Source organism: Balaenoptera physalus (genome assembly GCF_965194825.1).
Source record: "Balaenoptera physalus genome assembly, chromosome: 6".
Taxonomy (NCBI): Eukaryota; Metazoa; Chordata; class Mammalia; order Artiodactyla; family Balaenopteridae; genus Balaenoptera; species Balaenoptera physalus.
Genome location: NC_138885.1, coordinates 60,469,679 through 60,495,572, shown reverse-complemented (window position 1 = coordinate 60,495,572; position 25,894 = coordinate 60,469,679). Strand labels below are relative to the sequence as shown.

At 33.4% G+C, this 25,894-nt stretch overlaps 1 protein-coding gene and 1 long non-coding RNA gene across 2 annotated transcripts in view; one reads left to right on the top strand and one right to left on the bottom strand.

Annotated features, from left to right (window-relative positions):
- LOC309662482 overlaps window positions 1-25,894 on the bottom strand; it is a 437,456-nt gene that overhangs the window by 50,059 nt on the left and 361,503 nt on the right. The gene's annotated exons all lie outside the window — the stretch shown is intronic.
- Window positions 1-25,894, top strand: part of SCN7A (sodium voltage-gated channel alpha subunit 7) — a 77,321-nt gene that overhangs the window by 16,721 nt on the left and 34,706 nt on the right. The window contains exons 8-16 of the mRNA XM_082465230.1: window positions 1,231-1,300; window positions 4,669-4,810; window positions 8,392-8,598; window positions 14,543-14,639; window positions 15,863-16,101; window positions 17,157-17,330; window positions 18,811-19,167; window positions 22,560-22,997; window positions 25,485-25,590. Coding sequence (XP_082321356.1) covers window positions 1,231-1,300; window positions 4,669-4,810; window positions 8,392-8,598; window positions 14,543-14,639; window positions 15,863-16,101; window positions 17,157-17,330; window positions 18,811-19,167; window positions 22,560-22,997; window positions 25,485-25,590 — 1,830 coding nt within the window. The remainder of the gene's footprint in view (window positions 1-1,230; window positions 1,301-4,668; window positions 4,811-8,391; window positions 8,599-14,542; window positions 14,640-15,862; window positions 16,102-17,156; window positions 17,331-18,810; window positions 19,168-22,559; window positions 22,998-25,484; window positions 25,591-25,894) is intronic.

The window sequence follows — 25,894 nt, the reverse complement described above, 5'->3', positions numbered from 1 at the left end:
TAGTATATATGTGAAATGTTTCCTTATTATGTAGGTCTATTTCATGGTCTTAATTCTATTGATAAGAACAATAGGAGATGGATGTTAAATCTTAGATTCCAATTGAAATCCCCTTTAGTTTCTTTGGTGTTGTAATAAAAATATGCTAATTACTAAAAAATAAACAAATTTTGCTACTTCACTGGTTATTGCTAAGAAAACAGAGTCCAAGTTCTTTTCTTTGTTAAAGTATGTATATTATAATGAAATCATTTTAAAGATTATCACTTTAATATTTGTCCAATTCTAGTCATTCTATTTTCTCAAATAACATGTTAGGAATTGCTGGAAATATATTTGCAAAATATTATTTAACCTAATTTCCGTGTCATAGTCCTTGTATTTAGAAGAGCACTTGGGACTGCCCAGTTCTAATGTCAAATTTCATTTGGTTTTTGACTGTCACTCAAAAGTGTTGATCAATGGTTCCTAACTATGATTTTTAAATTCTTCTAAAATTATTTTAGGTGACAAATTAAAGTGACATTTTCTGAGATTGGTGTAATTCAACTTTGTGTACACGCAACACACACACACACACATACACACACACACATACACACTCACCAGGGCTGATCTCATGGGTTTGATTTTTGTGATTTGAATTCAGAACCTAAAAAGCAATGCTACTAAGCATGTATGTTCCCAACCCTGGTAACTGATATCTATAAATACACAATTTACATTTTGATTGATAGCAGATAAAAATACCTGTATGAATTCTATGGGCTATGACTCAGATTAGCTCAGATTATGATTGAAACTAGGTGATATCAGGACAAGTAATTAGGCGGCACTGGACGCTCATTGTAGAAAAATAAGCTGCAAAGTGAGAAGAGAGTGGAAATTAAACCCAGAGACAGAAAACTCTGGTCTTCTGTTCAGGAAGATCATCAGGAATAAACCCTGGAAGGAATAATCCTCAATTTTCAAATAGATTAGTCTTGGGAATTTTTCTTTCAGGGTCTGGTCATACCTGGCTGGAGTAGATGGATTGCCAGAGGTCTTTTGGCCTGTACACTGGATGCTAGGACAGCCTCCTAGATTTGAAAAAAAAGGGGAAGAGGCAGCTCTGTGCTCCTTCCTTCTCACTGTACAGAAGGATGCTCATCTGTACAGATTTAATTGGGTTTCAGATATGCTGTTCACTCAAGATTAGATATGGAATATCATTTCTTTCTTATTTTTCAGAAACAGAAAACTTTTATTATTTGGAAGGAGAAAGATATGCTCTTCTTTGTGGCAACAGAACAGATGCTGGGTAAGTGGTATTAATGTTTTCTTCTATTGTAACCAAAAGTGAGGTCTGGCAGTTCAACGCTCAAAAGCCGGTAAAGAGGCCAGGTTGGTGGAAAGGAAAGTTTGCTTTATTTTGGATGCCGGCAACTGGGAGCAGGGGGGTGGGTGGGGAGAGGGCAGCAGCCTGTGTCCATAGGCCGACTCTGACCCCACCGCCCTGACGATCAGGGAGCAAGAGCTTTTATAGACAGAGGGAGGGGGCTACAGGCAGAAACAGCGCAGTCAGCTCTGACAGTCATCTTGATATTGGTCATCGGTGGTCTGACCAGCATCATCTCGATTGTTTTAAGTACGGTTAATCTTCAGTTCCAGGGTCGGTTTGTTCCCATTTCCTTGAGGCCAATTCTCGGAATTATGGCAGCTTATGTCATGGCTACAGTCTGGTCTTCATATACAATGGAATATTACTCAGCCATAAAAAGAAACAAAATTGAGTTATTTGTAGTGAGGTGGATGGACCTAGAGTCTGTCATACGGAGTGAAGTAAGTCAGAAAGAGAAAAACAAATACCATATGCTAACACATATATATGGAATCTAAAAAAAAAAAAAAAAGGTCATGAAGAACCGAGGGGCAAGACGGGAATAAAGACACAGACCTACTAGAGAATGGACTTAAGGATATGGGGAGGGGGAAGGGTAAGCTGTGACAAAGTGAGAGAGTGGCATGGACATATATACACTACCAAATGTAAAATAGATAGCTAGTGGGAAGCAGCCGCATAGCACAGGGAGATCAGCTCGGTGCTTTGTGACCATCTAGAGGGGTGGGATAGGGAGGGTGGGAGGGAGGGAGACACAAGAGGGAAGAGATATGGGAACATATGTGTATATGTATATGAATAACTGATTCACTTTGTTATAAAGCAGAAACTAACACACCATTGTAAAGCAATTTACTCCAATAAAGATGTTAAAAAAAAAAGGTTAATGAAAGAATGTATAGAATACTGCTATTTCAAACTATTTCTTGTTTCAACAACATTTGCAACCCATGTTGATTTTTAACTCTACGCCTTTACCTATGCTTATAAATAATGGTGATTAGTATGACCAGCAATAGCCAAGAGAGAAGGCCTGTTCTTTATGTAGTAAAGAGAAACAAACAAATAACTAATTTAAAAACACTAAGTTATATCTAAATTATTGCCAGGTGTAATAAATTAGCAATAATACAGAAACCTCAAAGTTAAGGGTTTTATTCATTTTAGTCATTGGACCTAGATAATGGTGAATTAAATCATAAAACACAAAGCTATTGATTTCGATGGCATCTGCATTTGCCATGGGAGAAGTTTGCTAATCCTGCTTTACTAAGATATTTTATTTTATCGAAAACAAACCTTCTTCCACCTGCTGGGGATTTCAGTATCTATAGACAGTTCACAGGATATGGCTCAGAATATTATCTGTAGCCCTTGAGAAGGAACTAAAGGTCCTTGGCTATGTTTAATGACTAAACTATTATTATTTGGTCTCCTTTGACTGTTTTCCTCTGTTTCTACTTTTTCTCACTTCTCTGATTAAACTTATTCTTTGGTTAAAGTTTTTCCACAGACAAAAGGCAGGCTGAGGACATGGGAGAGCAAGGACCATAGCGTCCTGCTCCGTTTCAGTATCCCTGATCAATAGTATTTATTTAATGATTATTGCTTTTATTAATGGTTCCCATTTGATTACATAATCTCATTTTACCATCAAAACCATGCTGAGAAGTGTACAATATGGAATACTATTAATATGATTTTACAGAAAAAAGTATAATGGATAGACTAGCTAAATGATTTATTCAAGGTCAAGAAGTTAGTAAATGGAAGAGCTGGGACTTAAATAAGAATCTAATTTTCTGTTTTCAGTGTGCCCCAGAGCTAATAGGACTTATCAAGAAAGACAATATAATCTGTTCTTCAGCCAGAAGATTTTGAAGAAAAAAAAATTAAAGATATGATGTTATTTCACTTATTTTATGGCTTGTATGTCTTTAATGAATATAATTTACATTAATAACAAGCTGATTGCTCTTAAAAACAGTACTTATAAATAATTCTTCAGTGAGATGACAAAACTCTCAAGTTTTATTGTCCTATAATTTCAGATGAAGAGATAAGAAGGTAGAAATAGAGTGCTTCTCAGCAGTACTACGACTCAGTTCCTTATGTTACTTCCCTAAGCCGGGATGACCTGACACCCATGTGTAAACTCAGCTCTTTCTTAGAAGCTCTGGGCACAGACTGACAAAAAAGCACACGGGAGAGGGGAACATGAGTTATGCAGTTTAGTTGTATTAAGGTGATTTAGACATATTGTTGCTTACTCAACTCTTTTGCCACCCTACTGCTGGGCTTCCTTTCTGTTTTCAAGTCCAGATTGTGATTTCATCTCATCGTGTCTGCCCCATCCCACTCGAGCTAACCCTTTCAATGGACATTCCAAATTAAATTTGACCTGAAATGCATGTTGAAGATATCTGGTCATGGATAGACAGAATCACAATGATATAGTATGTCAAGGCCAGAAGAGAAAGTCATACAGCGTTTCACCTGCAACCATCATACTTTGCTGCATGGTAAACTATGCCAAAAGTTGGTGCTTTAAGACAAGAACAGAAATTCATTTGTTCAGATTCTGTAGGTCAGCAATTTAACAAGCCTCAACATACAAGTACTTTTTAAACCTCTGCATCACAATTGTTAACCATTAACAAGTATGCAAAACAAGTCACATGGCCAAAGTTCCAATAATGTAGGAGGAACTACAGAAAGGTGTGGATGGAGGAAGCATGATTTATTGGGCCACTACTGTCATAATGGACCACAACACCCAAGCCCCAGTAGGTAAAAGTATGAAGACTCCATGAAAGGAAATGAAATAAATATTTAATCATCTTTCTACCAAACTGCCAGTTCTGCTTATAAGTTATTGATAATAAATTTTTTCTCACTCTTAAATAATGGGATGTAAGGGTTTGAGGTGAGATCATTTAAAAATTAAACCCTAAACTACTACAGTTTTATTTTTATCAGCGTTATTTTCCATCAGTTATACTTTCACTTTGATACTGGGTAGTAAAGAAATCTTTAACAAAAGGCTTGGCAAAAACCATTTGTGAGGCCCTGTTGTCTTTTAATTTAATTAACACTCTTCACTTATATCAACTTAAAGTCTAACTCATATTCAGCTTTTTCCGCTGGGAATTGTTTGGGAGAAGACTACTCCCTGTGGAAGAGGCAGCCCTTTATTATTCATGGGCAGATGTTCTATATTTATGATTTGACCATAATCTGAAAGTCACCTAAGAGTAAGCAGTTTTTCTTTTCTGTGTCTTAATTAGTCAGTGTCCTGAAGGATATGTGTGTGTAAAAGCTGGTGTAAATCCTGATTATGGCTACACAAATTTTGACAGTTTTGGCTGGACCTTATTAGCCCTATTTCGGTTAATGATGCAAGATTACCCTGAAGCACTTTATCACCAGGTAAGAACACAGAGAATCTGCACTGCACGGAAAAATGGTGCCATGCTCCTCCTTTCTGAAATAATGATCAAATATAATACACTGTATTAAATTTTTATGTGAAGAAGAATTTGAGGACAGAAGAAAAGAGGACGAGAATTACCTAATGTCAAACTGTATGTTAAAACTGAGCCCAAGTCTGTGTTCTTATGTATGGTATTGATATCTTATTTAATCTTTGAAACAGTCCTACAAGGATATAAATATGTATATGTGCTTTTTTATGAAGACCCTAAGATCAGAGCATTTAGGTAATCTCCCCAAAGTTAAAACACATGTATCTGCCAGAGATCACTATACTGCTCTGTGGTCTCAGACGTTTGACATTAGCTAAGTAAAGAGCATTTCTAAGTACTAATTCTTTAGACAAAAAAGTTGAACCTATGAGATTACCATGTATTAAGAAATTATTTGTTGAATGCCCACAATGTACTCTTTCTCTTTAATTCTCTATTTCTTCTCATTCTCCTTTAATATTCAATCAGGCTCCAGTTGTACTAGCAGAAAGCCTGCTGTTATGAGACTTGAAATCAAAATGCTGAGAGTCCTCCTTTATAACTGATGATTTGTGTGCCATAGTGTCTCAGAAGGATATAATACGTGCTCACTAAAATAGAGATTCGATTTTCCTTTTAAGAAAAGTTCCAGCACAGTGGAATACGCAGTGTCATTTCAGCAGCATAGTTACTATCGAAAGATATTAGATAAAATAAATAAATTACTTTAAATTCCAGAAGTATTTACAGTTGAAGAAGAACACTCTTTTTAAACACACACACACCACACTTTTTTTTTAACACCATACTTTTTATGATTGAATAAATTGTGTGTGTGTATGTGTGTTTATAGGCCATTAATAATGATAAGGGTAATATAATATATTTTTGGCACAAAGGTTCATAATATATTATTAAATGAAAATCAAGTAAACCAAACATGCTTGTAGTATAATTATATTTCTGGTAGAAGTACATAAAAATATTACAAGTGATTTTTTCTTTATGCAAACTATATTTTTCTAATTTTGTAAGAGTAGTTATATTGTTATTTCCCAAAATTTTGACAAGCATCAATGCCTCCTCCACAACACTATAAACTTCTTATTTCTAAAATAATCTCATCATGTTATTCTCCTTCTAACAATCCTTCAGTGATTTCCAAATTTCTATGGGATGAAGTTCAAAGTCCATATGCATTGTCCATAGTGCCCTTTAAAATCTAGTCTCTGCATTTGTTGCCAGATTCATTTCCCAACAATATCCCAATTATATACTCTCTGCTTTATTTGAGTCAGAAAGACTTGCTGTTTCCTAAATGACCTTTTCCCATAATTTCTTGTTTCAGTGTGTGCAAATTCAAGTTTCTTCCATCTTCAGTCTCATGCCTCAGATTTATGCCTCCAAGCTATATTTCTTGTTTGAGCTTTTCCCCAACCTCTTCTTTTAGAGCTGGACATATTCTACATCAGAATTCCATGGTACCCTGTAATTGCCTCAGGTAGTGGTTATTTTAATTGCTTGTTCAGCATTTCCTCCCACTAGGAGATACACTACCTAAGAAGAAGTATTTTGTCTTATTTTAATTTTTGTATTCTCAGCATCTAACACATAGAAATGCTTGATGAAATTTTAATAAACAAAAATATAAGTGAATATTTATGGGTTATGTTACTTTATATAATAGTGAATGTCTTGCCTTTTTTTTTACAGCTTTCAAAGTACGTTAGCTAATTTTCTTGGTAACATTGGTCTAAAGGCAATCCTCTCATACAACCAGTGAAATGAGAAATCAGTCTGGGAGTGCCCTGGTGCTGGAGTCTTACAGGACCTTCATCATTATTGTACTCTAAATTTTTATTGACTAGTGTAGATAAGGTTTGCTTTGATTTGGACTGGATTTTTACTCTGAGCATTGCCCTACTGAATTAAACTGACTATGGCTAGGGAAATTTGGCAATTATTCCCAAAGAGTACAGCTCATGTTTTAGAGAATATCATTCCCCGTTAATTCAACAAATATTTATTTGACCCAAGTACTCTTTGATACAGCATCAGTACGGAAATGAACAAAGCAGACTGTCAATCCTCATGGAATGGAGTTATGTTTAGCAATGGTTAATGTTTACTGCATACTTGCCATGAGCTAAGATCTTCTCATACATTGTTTCATTTGATTTTCACAACAAATCTATGACAAAGGGGTATAATTAGCACCTATTTCCTGCTAAAATATAATAGAACTAGAATTTGTATACTTTTCCATTCTAATAAGATTGTATACTTTTATTCTCCATCAGCTTCATATAGGGGAAAGAGCAAAAGTTTTGAATTCAGGCATTCCCCCACAGTTGTGAGATCTTTGTCTATCTAATTTTCATCTCTTTTCTGTGGTAAATACCACATGAATGTTTTGCCCAGAATTAATAAAATAATAACCATAAAGTATTTATTAACGTACATGTCCTGCAGTGTACTCCATGATATCTATTACTAACTCCTGAATATACTGTAAATGACAGCCATTTAGTAGGAAAAATATTTAACCACATCCTAAATAGCTGACTCACTGGGATAATCGAGTTTATTAAAAATACCTTTAAAGAAAAACATACTATAGATTAATAAGAAATTATTTCTGACTAAATGTTAGAAGTTCGTATTAATTTGTAAACATTCTTAACTCTGTTATATCAACACAGTATTTTCTGTAAATACCTGTCTATTGGTTCAAATGAATACTTAAAAATTAAAACTATTCCCATTTGTTTTCTTGAAATTTGTTAATACTTTTAATTAATGAAGATAAATCAGTGGACTATATTTTGGATTTGTAATATCTACTTATAAATTTAAAATTTTTCTGATATATCTTAGGTAATTATTATGAAATAAAAGCTAGTCAATGCGCAGTTTGGAAATCTACAGTTTTGTATTTTTCTATCCACAAATGACTTCATATAAGTGAATGATATGACTTTCCTTTGTGATTTGTCTAGAGGTTCATCAACAAAGCAGGTATTCTGACAGATATAGACATATTCCTGTTCCTCACCCCTTTGAATAGACCTGATTTTGTACCTCGTTGCGATGTTTCCATAAAGTAAAGTTCAGAAGAAAGTGATCTCCAAACAGTCATTCTTTGACTTTATTACACTTCGTATAGTTAAAGATTCTACTGCAAAGTAAATAATCTTTCATATTCAGACTGTCCAGCTTTCTTTATTGAAAGATGACAGTTTTTTCCTTTCAACATGTTTACTCTGTTAATGAAGACATAAAAGTCAGATGTTCAGCCTGAATTAATTAAATTACTAAATTCTTCCTTGGTTTTGTACCATATATTTTGTACCTTACATATATGTCTAAATTGAAGAGCTTTCATTTACTTCTCCAGGTAGAGCCAGTACTTAAACTGTCTTGTGATTACATTCCACTTATAACTAAATTATTTTCATAACAAAATTTCATTTTTCACTTTAAAATAACAGATTGCAGGAAGACAAATAACGTTTCCTCTCTGTCTTGTTTTCCACCTCTCCTTAGATCCTTTATGCTTCTGGGAAGGTCTACATGATATTTTTTGTTGTGATAAGTTTTTGGTTTGCCTTTTATATGGCAAGTTTGTTCTTAGGCATACTTGCTATCTCCTGTGAAGAAGAAAAGCAGAGAGCTGCTGAAAAAGCTAAGAAGATTGAGCCGGAACTTCAGCAGGCTTTAACGGAACTTCAAGAAGGAAATAAAGCAGCAGAGGTATAGCTTTTTTAAATGCTTTTTTGGAGTCAGAGTTTATCTTCTTGGAGCATATTGTCTTCTAATAGATGCTCAATATCTGTGTGTGATACATAAGATCATAAGTGATTTTAATAGGAGGGCTCATTTTCGCTACATAACATTCTTTCCTGAGTGTGGTGTGGTAAGAGTGACCAACATGTTTACGATTTTGTTTTTGCTCCAAAATGCATATTACTACTGCTGATAAACTATGGATATATTATATATTTTTTTGAACTTGACTTCTCTTAATGCAGGTATAATTTATTAATTTAAACTTGCTTCAGATAGCACATAAGAATTAGCTTTGGAAAATTTCGGTGTTCAACTCAAAAGTGACAGTGCCTTCCATAATTTACAAATCAGCAAGTGCTAAAAGCATGGATCGAAGTATAGTACTGAAGTTGTAAAAAGAGGAAAAAATTGTACTTTATTGACTTTCTTACTCGTTCAAGAGGAAATACACTGTGCATCCTGACCTAAGGAGTTATTTTACCTGTGGAATAATTAAATCCATGATCAGTAAAACTTAATACAGTTTTACTCTAATTTTCAATGACCTTAGTGTTGTGTTTGAATATATTTTCAGATGTTTAGCCTCATAGCAAAAGATTTGGCCCATGAATCTAAAAGTATTGACAGAAGTAACATTAAAGAAGTTGTAGAAGATTATCTTTAAAAATCTAAATTGTGCCATAAGTGTGCAGAAAAGAAGAACAGGACCTAGAAAAGCAACCAGAAGTAACTTTCTTATATTCCACAGGACCTAGCTATCTCACACCTCCTCTTAGGTTTAGAGAGGGATAGGTTTAGCTCAGTGTCCTAATACCCCTACCCAGAAGCTGTCAAGGTGTGCAGTGGGCAGAAGCCAAAGCAGCCTAAGGGGGACGGAACCCATGCCTCTTCTGAGGTGTTGCTCCCTTCCTCTGTGTTGGGAGGAGCCCCCCTGCCAAGGAGCTTGTTCTTTGGAGGGTGCTTGGCCCAAAGTGATCACAAGCAAGTCCAGTGCTCCCACCCCACTGGCCTAGTTACAAGACCCTCACTTGTGGGAGGGGAACCATGCCCTGCCTTCTTTTCTGTCCTTCTGGAATATTTATTTTTGCACTCTTAACACTTGCTAATAAAGATTGTCTACACGGGAAAAATACTCGAACTATATTTTCTAGTAGATGTAAAAAGGACAGATTGAAGGAGCAAACAAAAGATAGAAAGGAGCTATATCCAGGATCCTCTCATATAAAAAAGATAAAAAGAGCTGAGGAAAAGTAAAGGGCAAAAGATTCACTCTGGCACGTGTAGTATGGCTGGCTAAGAAGTTCATTAATACCGAAGGCCCCTGCTGGGCCAAAAAGGGGAAAATGTTAACTTCCCTTTTATATAACCCCTTCATTAAGTTGTCATCAGTAGAGAAGCTCTAGAAAAGTCATTCCACTAAAAAGTGGGGCCTGAATGATATGATATAGGATCATACCAAATGACAAGTTATTGATAGATATGTGTATCTATGAGGTTTCAATGCATACAATTGAAAAATGAAGCAATTACAGACCGTATGAAGAAAACATGTATAAAAAGAAGCTATCAAATATAGCCATCATATCACCCATGAGGAAGTCACAGAAAAACAAATTACAAAAGCTTTCTGTCTCTAGAAATGAGTCTGAGGTCCTTCATATTGAATGATTGCAGTCTGAATGATATGTTGAATGTGTAATTTGTTTTCAAGTGGCATTTCAAATGTCAAGAGCTACACACAAATGCATTCAAGAGCACAATACTTCTCTTATTCCAGATGAGATGCCCTATTAGCTCTGCTTATGAAGAACTTAGATTATTTCCTAATTTCCCAATATCTCCATTCATTTGGCTATTTGGATCACATAAAGCCTTTCTGGTTTTAATTAAAATCTTTCAATTATAAAAGATTTCTGTTCCTGGAAGAGTACTAGAACATTTTGTCAGCAAAAGTTTTCTGGGAAAATGAGAATAAAAGTTATTTTCACAAGATGTATTTTCTTTTCCTTTTTTATTTATACATAAGAAAACACTGGACAGTGAAGAATTTAAAATGGAACATACTGAGGACCCTCTAGGTGACCAACCTGATTTAACCCTAGACAGATTCTAATTCCAATGTTGGAATTACTGGGAAATTACATATGTGTTTCATATTCTCACATTATAAGAAAACAGTACATCATATTGGCTAAAATCAGAGTTTTGCAGTCAGATAAATATAGATTTAAGTCCATTTTAGCCACTTAATAGATGTATGATATTTGCCAAATCTGTTAACCTTTCTAAACTTCAGCTTCTTCATCTGTAAGGTGTGTATTATAATATCTGTGTCATAGGTTGTTGTGAGATTCAAATTAAATAAACGTTTATAAAGCACTTAGCACTGCTTAGACTATACTAAGCAACTGAAAAAATGGTAATGTCTAATTATAGGAAAAACAAGAACACAACTGCAAGAAGGCACTGCCGTCCATATGGAGAATACTTGTCAATATAAAATTCTTTAAGTCTTTGACTATGTCTCCCTTTTAGGGATAATTAAAGTAATAATGATGGTAATAATAGTATATAATGTTTATTGAGTGTCAACTATGTGCCAGACACATAATTAGTGTCTTCACAAATTCTCAAATTTAATCTTTATTGAGAAGTTCCAGTTACAAAGTTTGATCTATATTTATTGGTAATTGATTTCTCAACACTGAGAAAGAGAACCCATTTTTCATCACTTTACCATCATTGTTCTGGAGAATCAACACTGAAACAATATTATTTCATCAGTTACACAGTTTGTAGGTGAAACTTTCCTATGAATTGTCAGTTATTGGCAAAACCTTAGAAAAGAATGATTTATACAACTGTAGGAATATAAATATTAAAAAAAAATTTGCCCATCTAAACTGACATCCTTATAGTTCACCTGTATAATTAAACATTATTGACAATATTCTGTATGTTAGGCATTGTATTAAGCATTGGAGATTTTAAAATTAATAAATACAAATACAGTGTCTATCATCATGAAGCTAATGGTCTAATGGGGAGATAAACTATAAAATTACTATAAAAATAAATTGTAACTTTAGGACCACCAGACATTATGTTTCCTGATGTTATGAAATAGGAAACATAAAACACCACAATATATTCTTGCCAAAATCCACGCTAAGTCTAATATGCCTCTAGATCTAACCATCTTTTTCCAGAGACTATAGGAAAGAGAAGAATGCATTAAATTAAACTAAAAACACATAATCTGCCAAATTAAGAATGTGGAAAATTCTACAATATAAGTGATTCAGTGTCTTTAACAAATCACATAGGCTAAATAAATTTAAAATCATGATAATCAGTAGAACTGCAAACCAAAAAAATGCATATCATTTTGTATTTTGATTGGAACAAGTCAACTATAATAGAATGTTTCTGAGCAATGAAAGAAAATTGAGCATGGTCTGGGTCTTGGATAATATTAAGGAAATACTAATTTTGCTGATTGTGATAATGGTGTTGTGACTATCTTTTTAAAAAAGCTTATTCTGAAATTTTATGATATCTGAAATTTGATTTAAAATACTTCAGGAAAAAAGTAGGGTGAGTAATACATGAAAAATGGAAAGTATAACGTCATTGATGGTTGAAGCAACCTATTGGGTACCTGGTGAGTATTATTCTCCACTAAAAAAATTAAATGAAAATACGGGAAGGATTTCTCTGAGTCAGAAAGGTTTTTATTGAGGACTTGGCACTTGAACTGAGATCTGAAGAATGAGTCCATTCTCTCTGGCAGGAGGGAACAGGATGAGTCAGAGGATTAAGAAGGCCAGTGGGGTTGCAGTAGAGAGAGGAAGTCTGGGTACAAGACGAACACTTCAGGTGTTCATTGCTAAATGCCAGAAGTATGACTGGGTTCTTCCTTTTTCATATCTCCCTTCCAGAGAAAATTGAAACCAGTGGTGAAAAGAATCCTAGCCCCTTCTTCCAGTTTAATTTTAATGCTGGATTGTCTAAAATTCAGGCATATGTCCTTATTAGCTCTTAAACTTCCAAAAAGGAGATTTTTGAGTCATAATCCTTTCAATTTACATTGTAAACTAGCTATATCCTTAGGAGTTGGCCAACGTATGGGCACTTATTGAGAAGTTCAATTGAGAGAAATATATTACTAGACTGATATGTGGTTTGTTCATTTTGTATCCTAAAACATATCCATAGTTCAAGCCAAATCACTAATGAGCACTGACTGTCTCAACAATAACGTTATTACTCTCCCCGCTCCACTGCTCCCCCCATCACAGATGATGAACTTTACTGGATTGCTCTTTGTTGTAAATTCATCAAACATTGTCACCGTCACTACCAGAAGCAGCTCTATGAGAAGTAATTCCTCGGTATTAAGAATATAGTGGAGGATATTGTTCACGATATGACAAAGTATCATCGTTATGAAGAAACACCTGGGAAATTCCTATCAGACTTTAATAACAGAAAAATTATAGTTCTGTTGGTTTTTAACTCTTGGAAATTTGGAATTATACAAATTATCACATATTTTATGTAGCCTTGTAAGTCAGCCAAGAAAATACTTTCTGGAATAAGCATTGGTTTAAATAAATAAATTAGCTTCACATCCTGAGCTTTTGCTTACTTTTTCAGTTAAAAAAAAAAAAAGTGAGGCAACAGAGATCTGTAGATAAATAGAATCTGTCATTTTCCTGATGGAACTCAGTATGTAGTACAGTTGGGTTTTACCTCCTCTAGCTCTAGTATTTAAATTAGAAGGACTTGACTCCTACGGAGTGAGATGAATGTGATGATTCCCTTGATATCTACTCTGGGACTTCAGATAGACCTCAGCAGAACCTGCCAACCAGGGTGCTCTGGGTATGGGTTATCAGTGAGCCTCAACCACGAATCCCCTCAGTGTTAGGGCAGCAGCAGGCCCATGCCAGTTATCTCTATTCAAAAGCTGCCTCACCTATTAAAATTTATTTACTATTTATTTCACCTATTAGGCTCACCTATTTACCAAATTAACAAGCATACAAATATTATTATTCTCTGTGTGTACCAAGTGTAAAAACTGTCGGGAGCTCTATGGTGCAATATCATCTACCCATTGCCAGTTTCTTACAGTTTAAATTCAAATACAAAATTTATACATGGTCACTAGAAACATCTGGGGCCATACTTGTGATAATCATGAATGTGTAGAACTTGTAACATCTGCATCGAAGCCGAGGAGTTTTGAGTGCCTTTCCACTGCAAGGGTTCTTTTTAACTCTGTAGCCACATCAGCAAAACAGAGGATGTCTTAAAACCATTACTCAAGAGTCATGAGGGACGGAAAGATGTGATTCCTTTTTGGAATTATCAAATATGTTCGAACCAAAAATATCCTTTAAAATTCATTCTATTACCTGATATTACATGGGACATATTTCATCATCTCAACACCAAATAATTGATTTTATCAAGAGAGTTTACAAAGTCATACTTAACATATCCCCAAGTAAAAAATGTAAGGTGTTAGAGAAATGTAAGGTGTTATTGTTCAGTAGCATGTTTGCCAACTGGATATTCCACAATTATTCTAAACTGTACACTGAATTCTTTGTCAAATATGGGTAATACCACTATCATTCTCTGGTTTTCTCCTTTTATAGTTGACCTCATAATATAAAATGATTTTGTTGAGTTGCAAGTAATACGCATTCATTTTCCAAATAATCCTAAGTCAGTTTAATAATACCTATAGTGTAAAGAGTGCCAAATTATGGAACACAGAAAGGCTTTTGGAAGTAAGAATCAGCATTTTAAAGAAGGCTATAAGCCTTCTTATAGTTATAGTCTTAGATCTACAAAGGGGAGAAGCCAGTATTAGACTCATCAAATTTCTTTTTAGACCAAGACTACAGAAATAGAAATGAAGAAAAGATCATCAACTTCTATGATTACTTCTTTGGATATGTTGGATGATACTACTATCAGACATAAAGAAGGTAAAGTAAAAAATATTTAGACACTATGGAAGGTACCATTCATATGATTCACTTTTTAAAAAATTAATTAATTTATTTATTTATTTATTTATTTATTGGCTGTGTTGGTTCTTTGTTGCTGCCCGCGGGCTTTCTCTAGTTGCGGCGAGTGGGGGCTACTCTTCGTTGTGGTGTGTGAGCTTCTCATTGTGGTGGCTTCTCTTTGTTGCGGAGCATGGGCTCTAGGTGCGTGGGCTTCAGTAGTTGTGGCACGCGGGCTCAGTAGTTGTGGCACGCGGGCTCAGTAGTTGTGGCTCGTGGGCTCTAGGTGCGCAGGCTTCAGTAGTTTTGGCACACGGGCTTAGTTGCTCCGCGGCATATGGGATCTTCCCAGACCAGGGCTACAGGTGTAGGTGGATTCTTAACCACTGCGCCACCAGGGAAGTCCCCATATGATTCACTTTTAAGGAAATCCTCCAATTTCTTCAGAATTTTAGATGATGATAACTAAAATTTAAGGAATAGCATGAGACTATTAGGATAAACAATACTTTAAAATTTCATAAGCATAGTGTTTTAAACACTGGAAAAGGAACCAAAGAGTGCCAAGGAATTTTCTTTGTTTAACACTGAAAACAACATGAAGTATTACCTTGTAACTAAAAATACAGTTTGGTGTATATAACATTAACCTATTAAGGTCCTTGTTATACTTGTCTCTGCTTTTTAAATATATATAACTAGTAATCATAGACAATATGACATATAATCATATTATAATATGATACTATAATATATACTATTATATATTACATACTATAATATATAATATTATTATATTATATAGTATTATTATATTAATACTATTATATATTACATACTATAATATAATCATAGACAATAGACAATATTGAAAGACATAATTTTGTAAAGCATGTAAATCTAAAATTATAAATATACTCTCAGTTATATTCCATATTTGTTTTTCTTGAGAGGTACTCCTATGTTTTGATTCTAATACATAATTTGTCTCATTTTCATTTGTCTAACTCGCAAGCATGAACAAAATAGAAGAAATTTACTTTACTCTGATTTTTATTAATACAAAATATTTCTGTATGCTAATTCAAAATCAGAAGTCTAGTTTCAAACCTCCCTTTGCATGCAAAAGTCAAAAATTTCTACTAGTTAGAGCTTAAATAAACCATTAGCTAATGCATAACTTTTCTATTCTTTCATTTCAGAACTTAGAAAATCCAGGAAGAGATGCCCATTTTGTTGGTATAGATTTGCTAAAACTTTCTTGATCTGGAATTGTTCTCCCTGTTGGTTAAAGTTGAAAGAGTTTGTCCATATGATTATACGGGACCCATTTACCGATCTTTTCCTTACCATATGCATAATTCTAAACGTACATTTTTTGGCCTTAGAACACTACCCAATGAGTTTAGAAACCAACAACATTCTCAACATTGAAAACCAGGTAAGAATCTCATTGTACATTATTTTCTTTTGCAATTTCAACTTTTCTTTAGTCATCATTATCCCCGTTATTTTATTTTATAACTCCAAAATGTTGCAAATGCATTATATGAGTATTAGATGAAGTACTGTGTTCATGCTTTCTCACCTCACCTCCCCCAGCCCTGCTTTGTAAATATTCTTATCATTGAATAGATTTATAGCTAGAGTCCATTTAAATTTAATACTTCTAGCTAACTGCATGGCAGTCAGGTTAAATAGAAATTATTTATTTCCTCTCCCTTCTCAAATATCCCATCTTTTGGTATGGTAACCCCTAGATCAAGGTAGGGCAGAGGTGAAATAACAGACACAAGTGCTTCACTGACACCTGAATTTTGAATTCTGTTACAACTGCACCTAATCTTAGACTGGAGCTTATCCTTTTGGCAAGGTATTTTTGAGATTCACCCATCTTTTTTTTCCACGTACAATACAAAAGACAAAGATTTCTATGAGTTTAAAAACAAGTCACATTCAAACAAATATATATTGTTTAATTTCGTTTGCTTTTATTGTTGTTTGGTTGCTTGATACTAATACACACAGCCAACTGCTACCAATTTTGAACTGTACATTTACTTGATACCAAAACAGTAATTTAGTTATTTCTGCCAGTGTAGTTTTCAAAGGACAATTTCCATAGGTTTGCTTTTTTTCTGGATCATATATACTTTTGAAAAATTTCTTTTACAGTTTTAAAAATTAAATATCTTAATGTGTACTCTTTATCCCAAAAGGAACTATTCAAAATGAAAAGATTTTCACTCTCAAATATTCTTTTGTTTTCTTCTAGGATGACTTTTATTAAAGTAATTGAAGATTACACAATGTTTGACATTAGATTGTCAAACAAAACCTATGAGCCTGTACTTGTAATACAGACTCTGAAACTAATCAGATCTTGACAGAGGAAATATGAAGAAGGTGGCAGTGAAAATTTACAGTTTCTGTGTGTGAGGGTTCTGATAGAGCTACTGGAATCATATTCTCATCTCTATGTTTTGTTTTATTTAGGTGTTTATTGGAATTTTCACAGCAGAAATGATTTTTAAAATAATTGCCATGCATCCGTATGGGTATTTCCAAGTAGGCTGGAACATTTATGATAGCCTAATTGTGTTCCATGGTTTAGTAGAACTTTATGTAACACATTTTCATGGACTGGCTGTTTTTCGATCATTCAGGGTGGTAAGTAGAATCCAAGACCTAAATTTTATTTTATAAAAATTCATCTCAGTTTCCTCAGACATGAAGTGGGAAGAATAGTAATACCTATCCTTTTGGTATATTGGAGGTAGTAAATGAATTAATTCATATGTAACAAGCTTAGAAAGTAACCCAGAAAAGAGTAAGTAGTCTCCAATGCTGTTGTTTGGCCCAGGCATTAAAGGAAATATGCCATATATACAGCAAATTTGAGATACTGTTTTAGAAAGCAGAGTCAGGGATACTGGGTCAGTTTTGAGAAGCAGGATAATAAGGAGTCCCAGAAGCTGAATGTAAGCCAGTGTGTAACTAAAGAATCAGGTGAGTATTTCTAAATGTAGGGTAGAAAACTTTGTAAAAGAAGAATGGTCAGGCCAATAAAATGTTATTAGAAAATTATCAAGTCAGAATCACTATATGCCTGCAATGTAGGTGGTGGTAAAAGCATCAGAAAACTAGGCAAAGAAATAATGTTATTAGAATGATATTTATAGAAATGTTGGGCATTTGATAAATAATATATTGTCTCATTCTTGGTAACAAGTTGAAGGAATGTAGCAGATATCAAGAACAATTAAGTAGATTTGATCTTATCCAAATAATTCTTCAGAATCCTATCTTAAATCTTTATCCATAGGCTTGTCTAATGAGTAAGAGAAAAATATAAAAGCTGTATTTTTCAAATCTATGGATGAAACAAGACTGGGAAATACAGACAATGTAATAAAAGGTAGTATCAAAATATCTGAAAGACTAGTAACGGACTGAATCTAAGATGATTAAGTTTTACATGGATAAATGTTAAGTCCTACCCCTGAGTGCAGAAAGCCAACTATATACCAGAAAAAGTTGAGGAAGGTATAGCACATATAAAAATAATATATGGATTTTAGATGACCCAAATATTAAGGTGATTTTGTGCCATATAAATAAAAATTTTTTAACCTGGTGAAAAGAAGTGAAATATTCGGACTAAACCTAGAATGTTATGTTTGGTCTTCCATGTTATTTTTAAAGGTAAATACACAATAGAACTGTCAATGGAATTCAGTGGAAACTGAAGACTTTTCCAGCATCATCTATATGTCAAAATGTGGGAGAATATTCAATACACTGTGAAAAACAAAACAAAGAATGGATACTTGCTTTACCAGATATTAAAACATAAAACTAGAATAATTATAATCATGTAATATTGAATGGGAATTGACAGATCAATAGAAGAAAATATACATGGATTTACAGTAAAAAACTATAGAATATGTAAGATGTATTAACAATTGTACATAAACTGAATTTTCAGTGCTTAGTATTAATAATTCTCAAAACTGAATATTACATTAAAGACTACATATGTATATGTGTATAATGCTGATAAAAATTTTTAATGTACATTGTAATGAATAGTGACCAGATTTTTTGTTGTTTTTTTCTTATTCTGGTTTTTACATTGCTCTATCAGTTGCGAATTTTCAAATTGGGGAGATATTGGCCAACTTTCAAGATTTTGATGCTGACTCTTGGTAACTCAATGATGGCCCTGAAAGACTTGGTCCTGCTGTTGTTCACATTCATATTCTTTTCTGCTGTGCTTGGCCTGAAGCTGTTTGGTTCAAATTACAAAATATACGTCTGCAACATAGATGAAGACTGTCAACTTCCACGCTGGCACATGCATGATTTCCTCCACTCTTTCCTGAATGTATTCCGGATTCTCTGTGGAGAGTGGATAGAGACTTTATGGGATTGCTTTAAGGTAGCAGGCCAATTCAGTTGTATTCCTTTTTACATGATGGTGATTTTAGTTGGAAACTTATTGGTAAGTAATCCATGCTTTAAAATTTTCCTTGAAAAACTGATGTATTGTAGTCTGGCATTTTCACAATGTGGACTTATGGAAGCCAGTGGTCTATAACTGTGCTGTCTGATATGGTGGCCTCTAGCCACATGTGGCCATTGATCAGTTAAAATATGAGTGGTCCACTTTGAGATGTGTCATAAGTGTAAAATACCCACTGAATTTGGAGTCTTACCTCCCAAAAAAGAACGTAAATGATTTCATTAATAATTTTTATATCGAATGCATTTTAATTATAATATTTTTGATACATTTAGTTGAATAAAATATATTAGTAAAATTAATTTCACCTGTTTTTGTTTACACTTTTAGTGTGCCTACTGGAAAATTGCAAATGTGATATGCATCATATCTCCATTGGATAGCACTGCTTATAACCTGCTACTCAAAGTAGCTTTGGCTTTATGGGAGATAGTTATTAATGACGACTCTCAGATCCCATCCCAGACCTGTGGAATCAGAATCTATATTTTAACAATATCCCCAAGTGATCTGTATGCACATTAAATTTTAAGAAGCACTTAAATGTAGCACTGGTTGTCAAATTTGACTGCACATTGGAATTACCTGGGGAACTAATAAAAATAAACTAATGTCTTGGATTCATTCCCAGAGATTCTGATTTTACTGGTATGTGGACATAGCCTGGTCATCAGGATTTTTCTTTTTAAATCCTCATTTGATTAAATTGTGCAGCAAAGTTGGAAAACCCCTGATCTATAAAACTGTTATGCATTCACTAAAAGGAAATGCTTTCACTTTTAAATTTCCAGTAATTGGAGTGATATTACCTTTTACTTCTTCTAAGAAAAAAATGGCTTATAAGACAAAATTGTTCTTTTGGAAAAAAAAAAACAGGAAAAAAAAAGAGACTCAATATTTACTTTTTATTCCTAAGTCATAGAGGTCAAGCACATCTCCCAAAAGGTGGGGAAAAAAATCACAGGTTAGACTCCATTGTATCAGCACATTTCCTCATTGCTTCTATTTACCCTGGGCATACTCCTGTCATATGCACACATTGGCATTATGTTTAATTGTTCATGTACTTGTCTATCTTCCTTATTAAACTGTAAGCTCCATGAAGGAAGGGATCATGAGTCCTCCTATTAATCTTTTAAGAGACTAGGCTATTTTTAATTCAGAGCGCACTTAAACAAAGCAGTAGCATTTTACAGTGTTATAAAGTTCTTTCTTTATATCACGGTTCCAGAGCATTTTGAACTTAATTTTCAGCCTTTTAACTCTCTTATTGTATATGTATATATGCATATATATATATATATATGTATATATGCATATATATATATATATATATATATATATATATATAGGGGGAAGTGTGTGTGTCTAAGATATAAGAAATCTTACATTGTAAGCTCTTAAATATACAGTTGCTGTAGCATAATTTTTCCTTCTTCAAATCCTGGCACAAAAATCTATTCTTTCATTCATTCCATAATTAACTAATTTTTCAACAAATATTTTTTTATCATGTACTTTGTGCCTAGCATTGTGCTGGTTGTCTATTTAAGAGAAAACATGGTTTCTACTCATATGAAGCTTATAGTCATGAAATTCTTACTAAACACCCTTTTCATTTTTCTCACCGTGGACAATACTTAACCAAACAAAGGAAAAAGAAACAACCAACTACCTTAAATTATACTTGGTCTTTTCCTTTGTCCTTTGAGAATGATAGAGATGCTAATAGTCTAGTTCCTACAAGGGCCATGGAGCCCCTGCCCAGATTATCTGTAAATAAGCCTTAATGTCAAAATGGGACACTAGTGGGAGAACAATCAAACTATTCTGGGGGTATTGGCATTCAATTACTGTCTTTTTAGTTGTTTTTTTTTTTCCATTGAGATTCTGTCATTGTAGGTTATAGAAAATATATGTTAGTGGTTCAGATGATCTTACCTGCAAGAAATTTCCAATGCTGAGCCATCTTATACCCTCCGTTTTATTGCTACACCAAAACTATGGTTACGATTATGATGATTTATTTGATGACTTTATTATCTGCAAAAATATTTTGATTTTTCCATGAGTGAGTCTCATTTGAGCTTTCTCTATTCCTAAGTGTTAAAAAGATCTGGGTATTGAGAAGTAAAAGTAATTCATTAGACATGAACACGATTTGGTGGGTACTTCATAATATTTTAGGTGTATATGTGCATGAGAAACAGTAATTATCAGAGTGCTTGAGAATTCACCTCTTCACATAGATCCAAAATTCTGAAAGATATTTTAACAAATGAATGCTGCAGATCTTCATATACCTAACTATTTTATTTTATGTACACATAAATTGTCAGTATAAGTATTTTTAAGAGTAGATCTTAATATATGAAGAAATCAGAAATACAAGCAGGAAAATGTTATGTAAGTTAAATACATGTTATTACACATAATGTATAACATTTGAACCTTTCCCTTTAAAAATAATATGTAAAGCATAAAGTAAATTAAATCTTCAAAAGCTCAAATATCTGAAGAGAAGAGAGAAAACTGCCAGAATAGACAAAATGCTCAAATTACTACTTTAAGTCTAAGAGAATAATCAATATAAATCTCCAACACTAGAATCTAAAATTATAATCTATACCCTACAACAACAAACAAAATAAAAATCTGATTCTCTGGAAAATGTACATGCCTTGATCTTATTTCTCAGTGATAGTAAAAGTCGAAATACACACTATCCTCGAATTCAAAATAACTTGCAAATATTAGGAATGATTCTTCCATCACTCATCTCTTTCTTATTTGACCAAATTTATTATCACAGAGAATCAATTAACCTACCCAATCCCTGTGCTTGCACATCACAAGGAAAGTTAGATGTGGGCTTCAGAACCAGGGATAGCTCTCTCCCCATGAGATTCCTCATGGGTTTGCAGAACCCGTGAAGATGTCATTACACATCTTCCTGGGCTAGGGCTAAAGTGAAGTCAGCCACCTGGAGTAGCAATTCATTTTCTCACCTTGGGAAAGTTAACCTGGCTTAGTGAAAAAAAACAAACTTTGGAATAAGACAGACTTATGTTCAACCTGTGTGATCTTTGATGCTTAGCATCTGTAAGCTTTGTGGTTTTCATCTGTAAAAGAGAAACAAATGATATTTCATAGAATATTGTGACCTTGAGATGAGTTCTGGCTATACAAACCACTAACACAGCACCTGGCCCACTGTAGATGAACAAAAACTGAATAGCCTAAATAGCATTGTAGTGTGTATGCTGTTTTCAAATCTCAGGTCAGCTTTTTTAAAAGATTATTTTGTTGCTGTTGTTTGAAAGGAAACAAAAAAATGAGATGCATTTAACCTCATTTACTTCCTCATTCAGATACTTTACCTGTTTCTGGCATTGGTCAGCTCATTTAGTTCATACAAGGCTACAACAACTGAAGAGAATGATGAAGCAAAAAATCTCCAGCGTGCAATGGCAAGGATTAAAAAAGGAATAAATTATGTGCTTTCTAAAATATTATGCAAAAACCAAAATGTTCTAGAGGAAACAATGGACAATGTAAGTGATATATATGTTAAAGAGAATATTTCTGACCATACTCTCTCTGAATTGAGCAACACCCAAGATTTCCTCAAGGATAAGGATAAAAGCAGTGGCACAGAGAAAAACACAATGACCGAAAATGGGAGTCAGTCACTTATCCCCAGTCCCAGTGTCTCAGAAACTGTACCGATTGCGTCAGAAGAATCTGATATAGAAAATCTGGACAATAAGGAGATTCAGAGCAAGTCAGGTGATGGAAGCAGCAAAGAGGTAAGTTGTTTTAATATCATGATTTCTTATTTTTGATTGATGGCATTGTTGATAAGGAAGTGAAGCAGTGCTGAAGTTCCAGAGTTAGATTACCCATTCAATTCAATGATTCCTGATTTTCTGCTGCTGATCAAGTTTCTTAAACTTTCTAAGCTTCAGTTTCCTCGTCTGTAAATGAGGATAAACTGGTATCTATTTCTTAGAGGAGATAGAAAGATTAAGAAAAATAGTTCAATAGTGCATAGAATAATGCCCATATATAGTAAGCACTTAGTAAACATCAGATAATATAATTATAATAGTCTGTCTGTTAATAAGCAAGCAGCATGGGGTGATGAAAAGCATATTGAAGAAACCTACATTTTTAAAATCTATGTGTATTATTGGAGAAATCACCAAACTCTCCTGGGCTTTATCATGTTTAAAATATAAGATGGGACTAGAAGAGTGCTAAAAGTTACTTTCTTGCTTGCTAAAATTTTAAGATTCTTGTCAGTTCATTTCTGCAACATATTATAACATATATAATTGAGTTGGACTAAAAGAACAAAGGAAAAAACCACCAGTTTGAATTGTGAACATTTTGCAACTTTATGAACGCGGGGTGGTGGGGGAGAAGGGTCATATTCAAAGAAGGGCAGATACTGCTATTCATTTAGCTTTTAAAATGTATAACCTACGTGATACAGTCTGTCTTCATTTGCAAGCAGCATAATGTGTTAGTAGGAGCTATCATTTAATACAAAGCTACATCTATAGAGATCACATCTGCACTGTGAGCCACTTGCATTGGACTTCACTGGAGAATCGTTTTAGTTCATTCACTGGCATGGAGAAGGGCAGAGAATATCTTTTTCCAGGTCCCCAAAGTCTCTGCCACCATCTTATCTCCCAGACCTCTTCTGGCTTGGCAGCTGCTCTCTGCAATAAATTATCAAATTGGCCTTCTAAAAGGAATTAAGTTTCAATTATTCAAAGTCCTTCTAGTTTCTAGTGCAGGCATCTTTGTTTCCGAGAATCATTTTCACTCCGTATTACACCCCATATTCTCGGGTTCATTTTCCTTTAATTAATACCATTATTAGAAAATGAAAAGTATTCTTCTCCAGCACACTTCTATATCTTCACTTAAATATTTATGAATATTTATAGAGTGCTAGCTGATTTTATTTAAATTATAACAACACTATAAGGCATGTACTACCATCCATTTCTCAGTAAAATTACTATTTATCACAGCACATCATGTGGAAATGGGAAACTTCTTGCCAATCTCATTAGAAAGTTGGAGATATGAAAATACATAGGAAAGATGGAAATTAATATAACTGTAAATGTTGAAGTTTCAGAAGTTGTCATTTAAGCTGCATAATTATTTGGTCTTGTTGATTGGTTAACTACTCAAAGAAGATTTATTCATTTATGTATTTCGTTATATATTTATAACGCTTTCCAGATTATGTAGCCCAAGAGTACTTAGGATGTTGATCTACCAAAAGCCAAAGATGAAATATAAAAATTACATGTGATCTAATAATTCAGAGATTCGTACTCTTCTTTCTTTGGTATTTAAACTTTCATATTTTATTACAAATATATAACTATATAAATTTCATAAAAATAACAAAATTTAAATCAGATTTTGAAACATTTTTTTTCATAATGTAGCAATATATATTGGCCATTAAATAATCTTTTACTAAAATGATTTATAATTTTGAATCTTAATTGATTTATTTATAAATTTAGAATAATAAGTACTCACACAGTTTTGGGAAAATGTCATCAAATAATTTATGTGCAAGGGTTTTAAAAACTCTAATAAAGCATTTAAATATAAAATGTATAATTTTCAATTATTGAATGCTCAAACATTATATAATATTAATTTATTTATTGTCTACTCACAAATCAGTGTGTTGCTATACCCTTATTTTATCAATAATAAAGAGAATACAAAGGGAAATGAAATAATATTTCAAAAGATTTGCTTATTTAAGAGTAATATCCTGCTGGATATTTTATTTTTTTAATTGAGCACCATGATGTCTTACAATTGACTGTATATGGTTTAAAGCAAACAAAACTTCTAATTTTATGTCCTTGACACTTACTGTGCAAAAGACAAAGAGGTAGAACAAAATATTTATAATTTTCTTTTTTATATATTCTACCTAGATCTTTCCTTTCAGAAATTTGAGATAGCCTGCACATCTTTTAGGAGAACAGTGTTATTAACTATATGTTAATTTTAATCTAAAATTATTTTATCTTAAATTAATTTTTTAAATATTTTTTTAAAACTTCAAGTCCCAGAGATATGTATGCATTTTAATATCAATTATGAAATTGGCCTGAAGTCTTTTACGCCTGACAGTAGTCTTTCTGTACATAATTTTTCTTTTTTCTGAAAATAAAATAAACTTTAACTACAGTGAGTAAATGAAACTTTAATCACAGCTTTTTTGGTGGGATTTTACTTTTCAGAAGGTAAAGCAATTTAGCTCATCTGAATGCAGTACGGTTGATATTGCTATCTCTGAAGAAGAAGAAATGGTCTATGAACGTGGAAAGCCAAAGCGTCTTAAAAACGGTAAGAAAAAAATTAATTCCTTTGAAAACTGTATTGAAATTAGACTAAATTTCTCTTAACCTAAATAATACTATTGAATACACTTTTAATTTTAAAGAGTTTATTAATTTGACTAAGGAATACACACACATGAACATGTTTGTGTGCATGCACATGTGCACATGCCCATATGAATCCTGATAGAAACTTACAATGAATATCAAAGAAAAAGTCAGTATTTGGAAAAGAGAGAAAGGGCCTACTTCCTAGGGAGTCTAATGAAGTAGTTAAGAGTGTTGGTTCTGAAATCAGACAGCCTGAATTC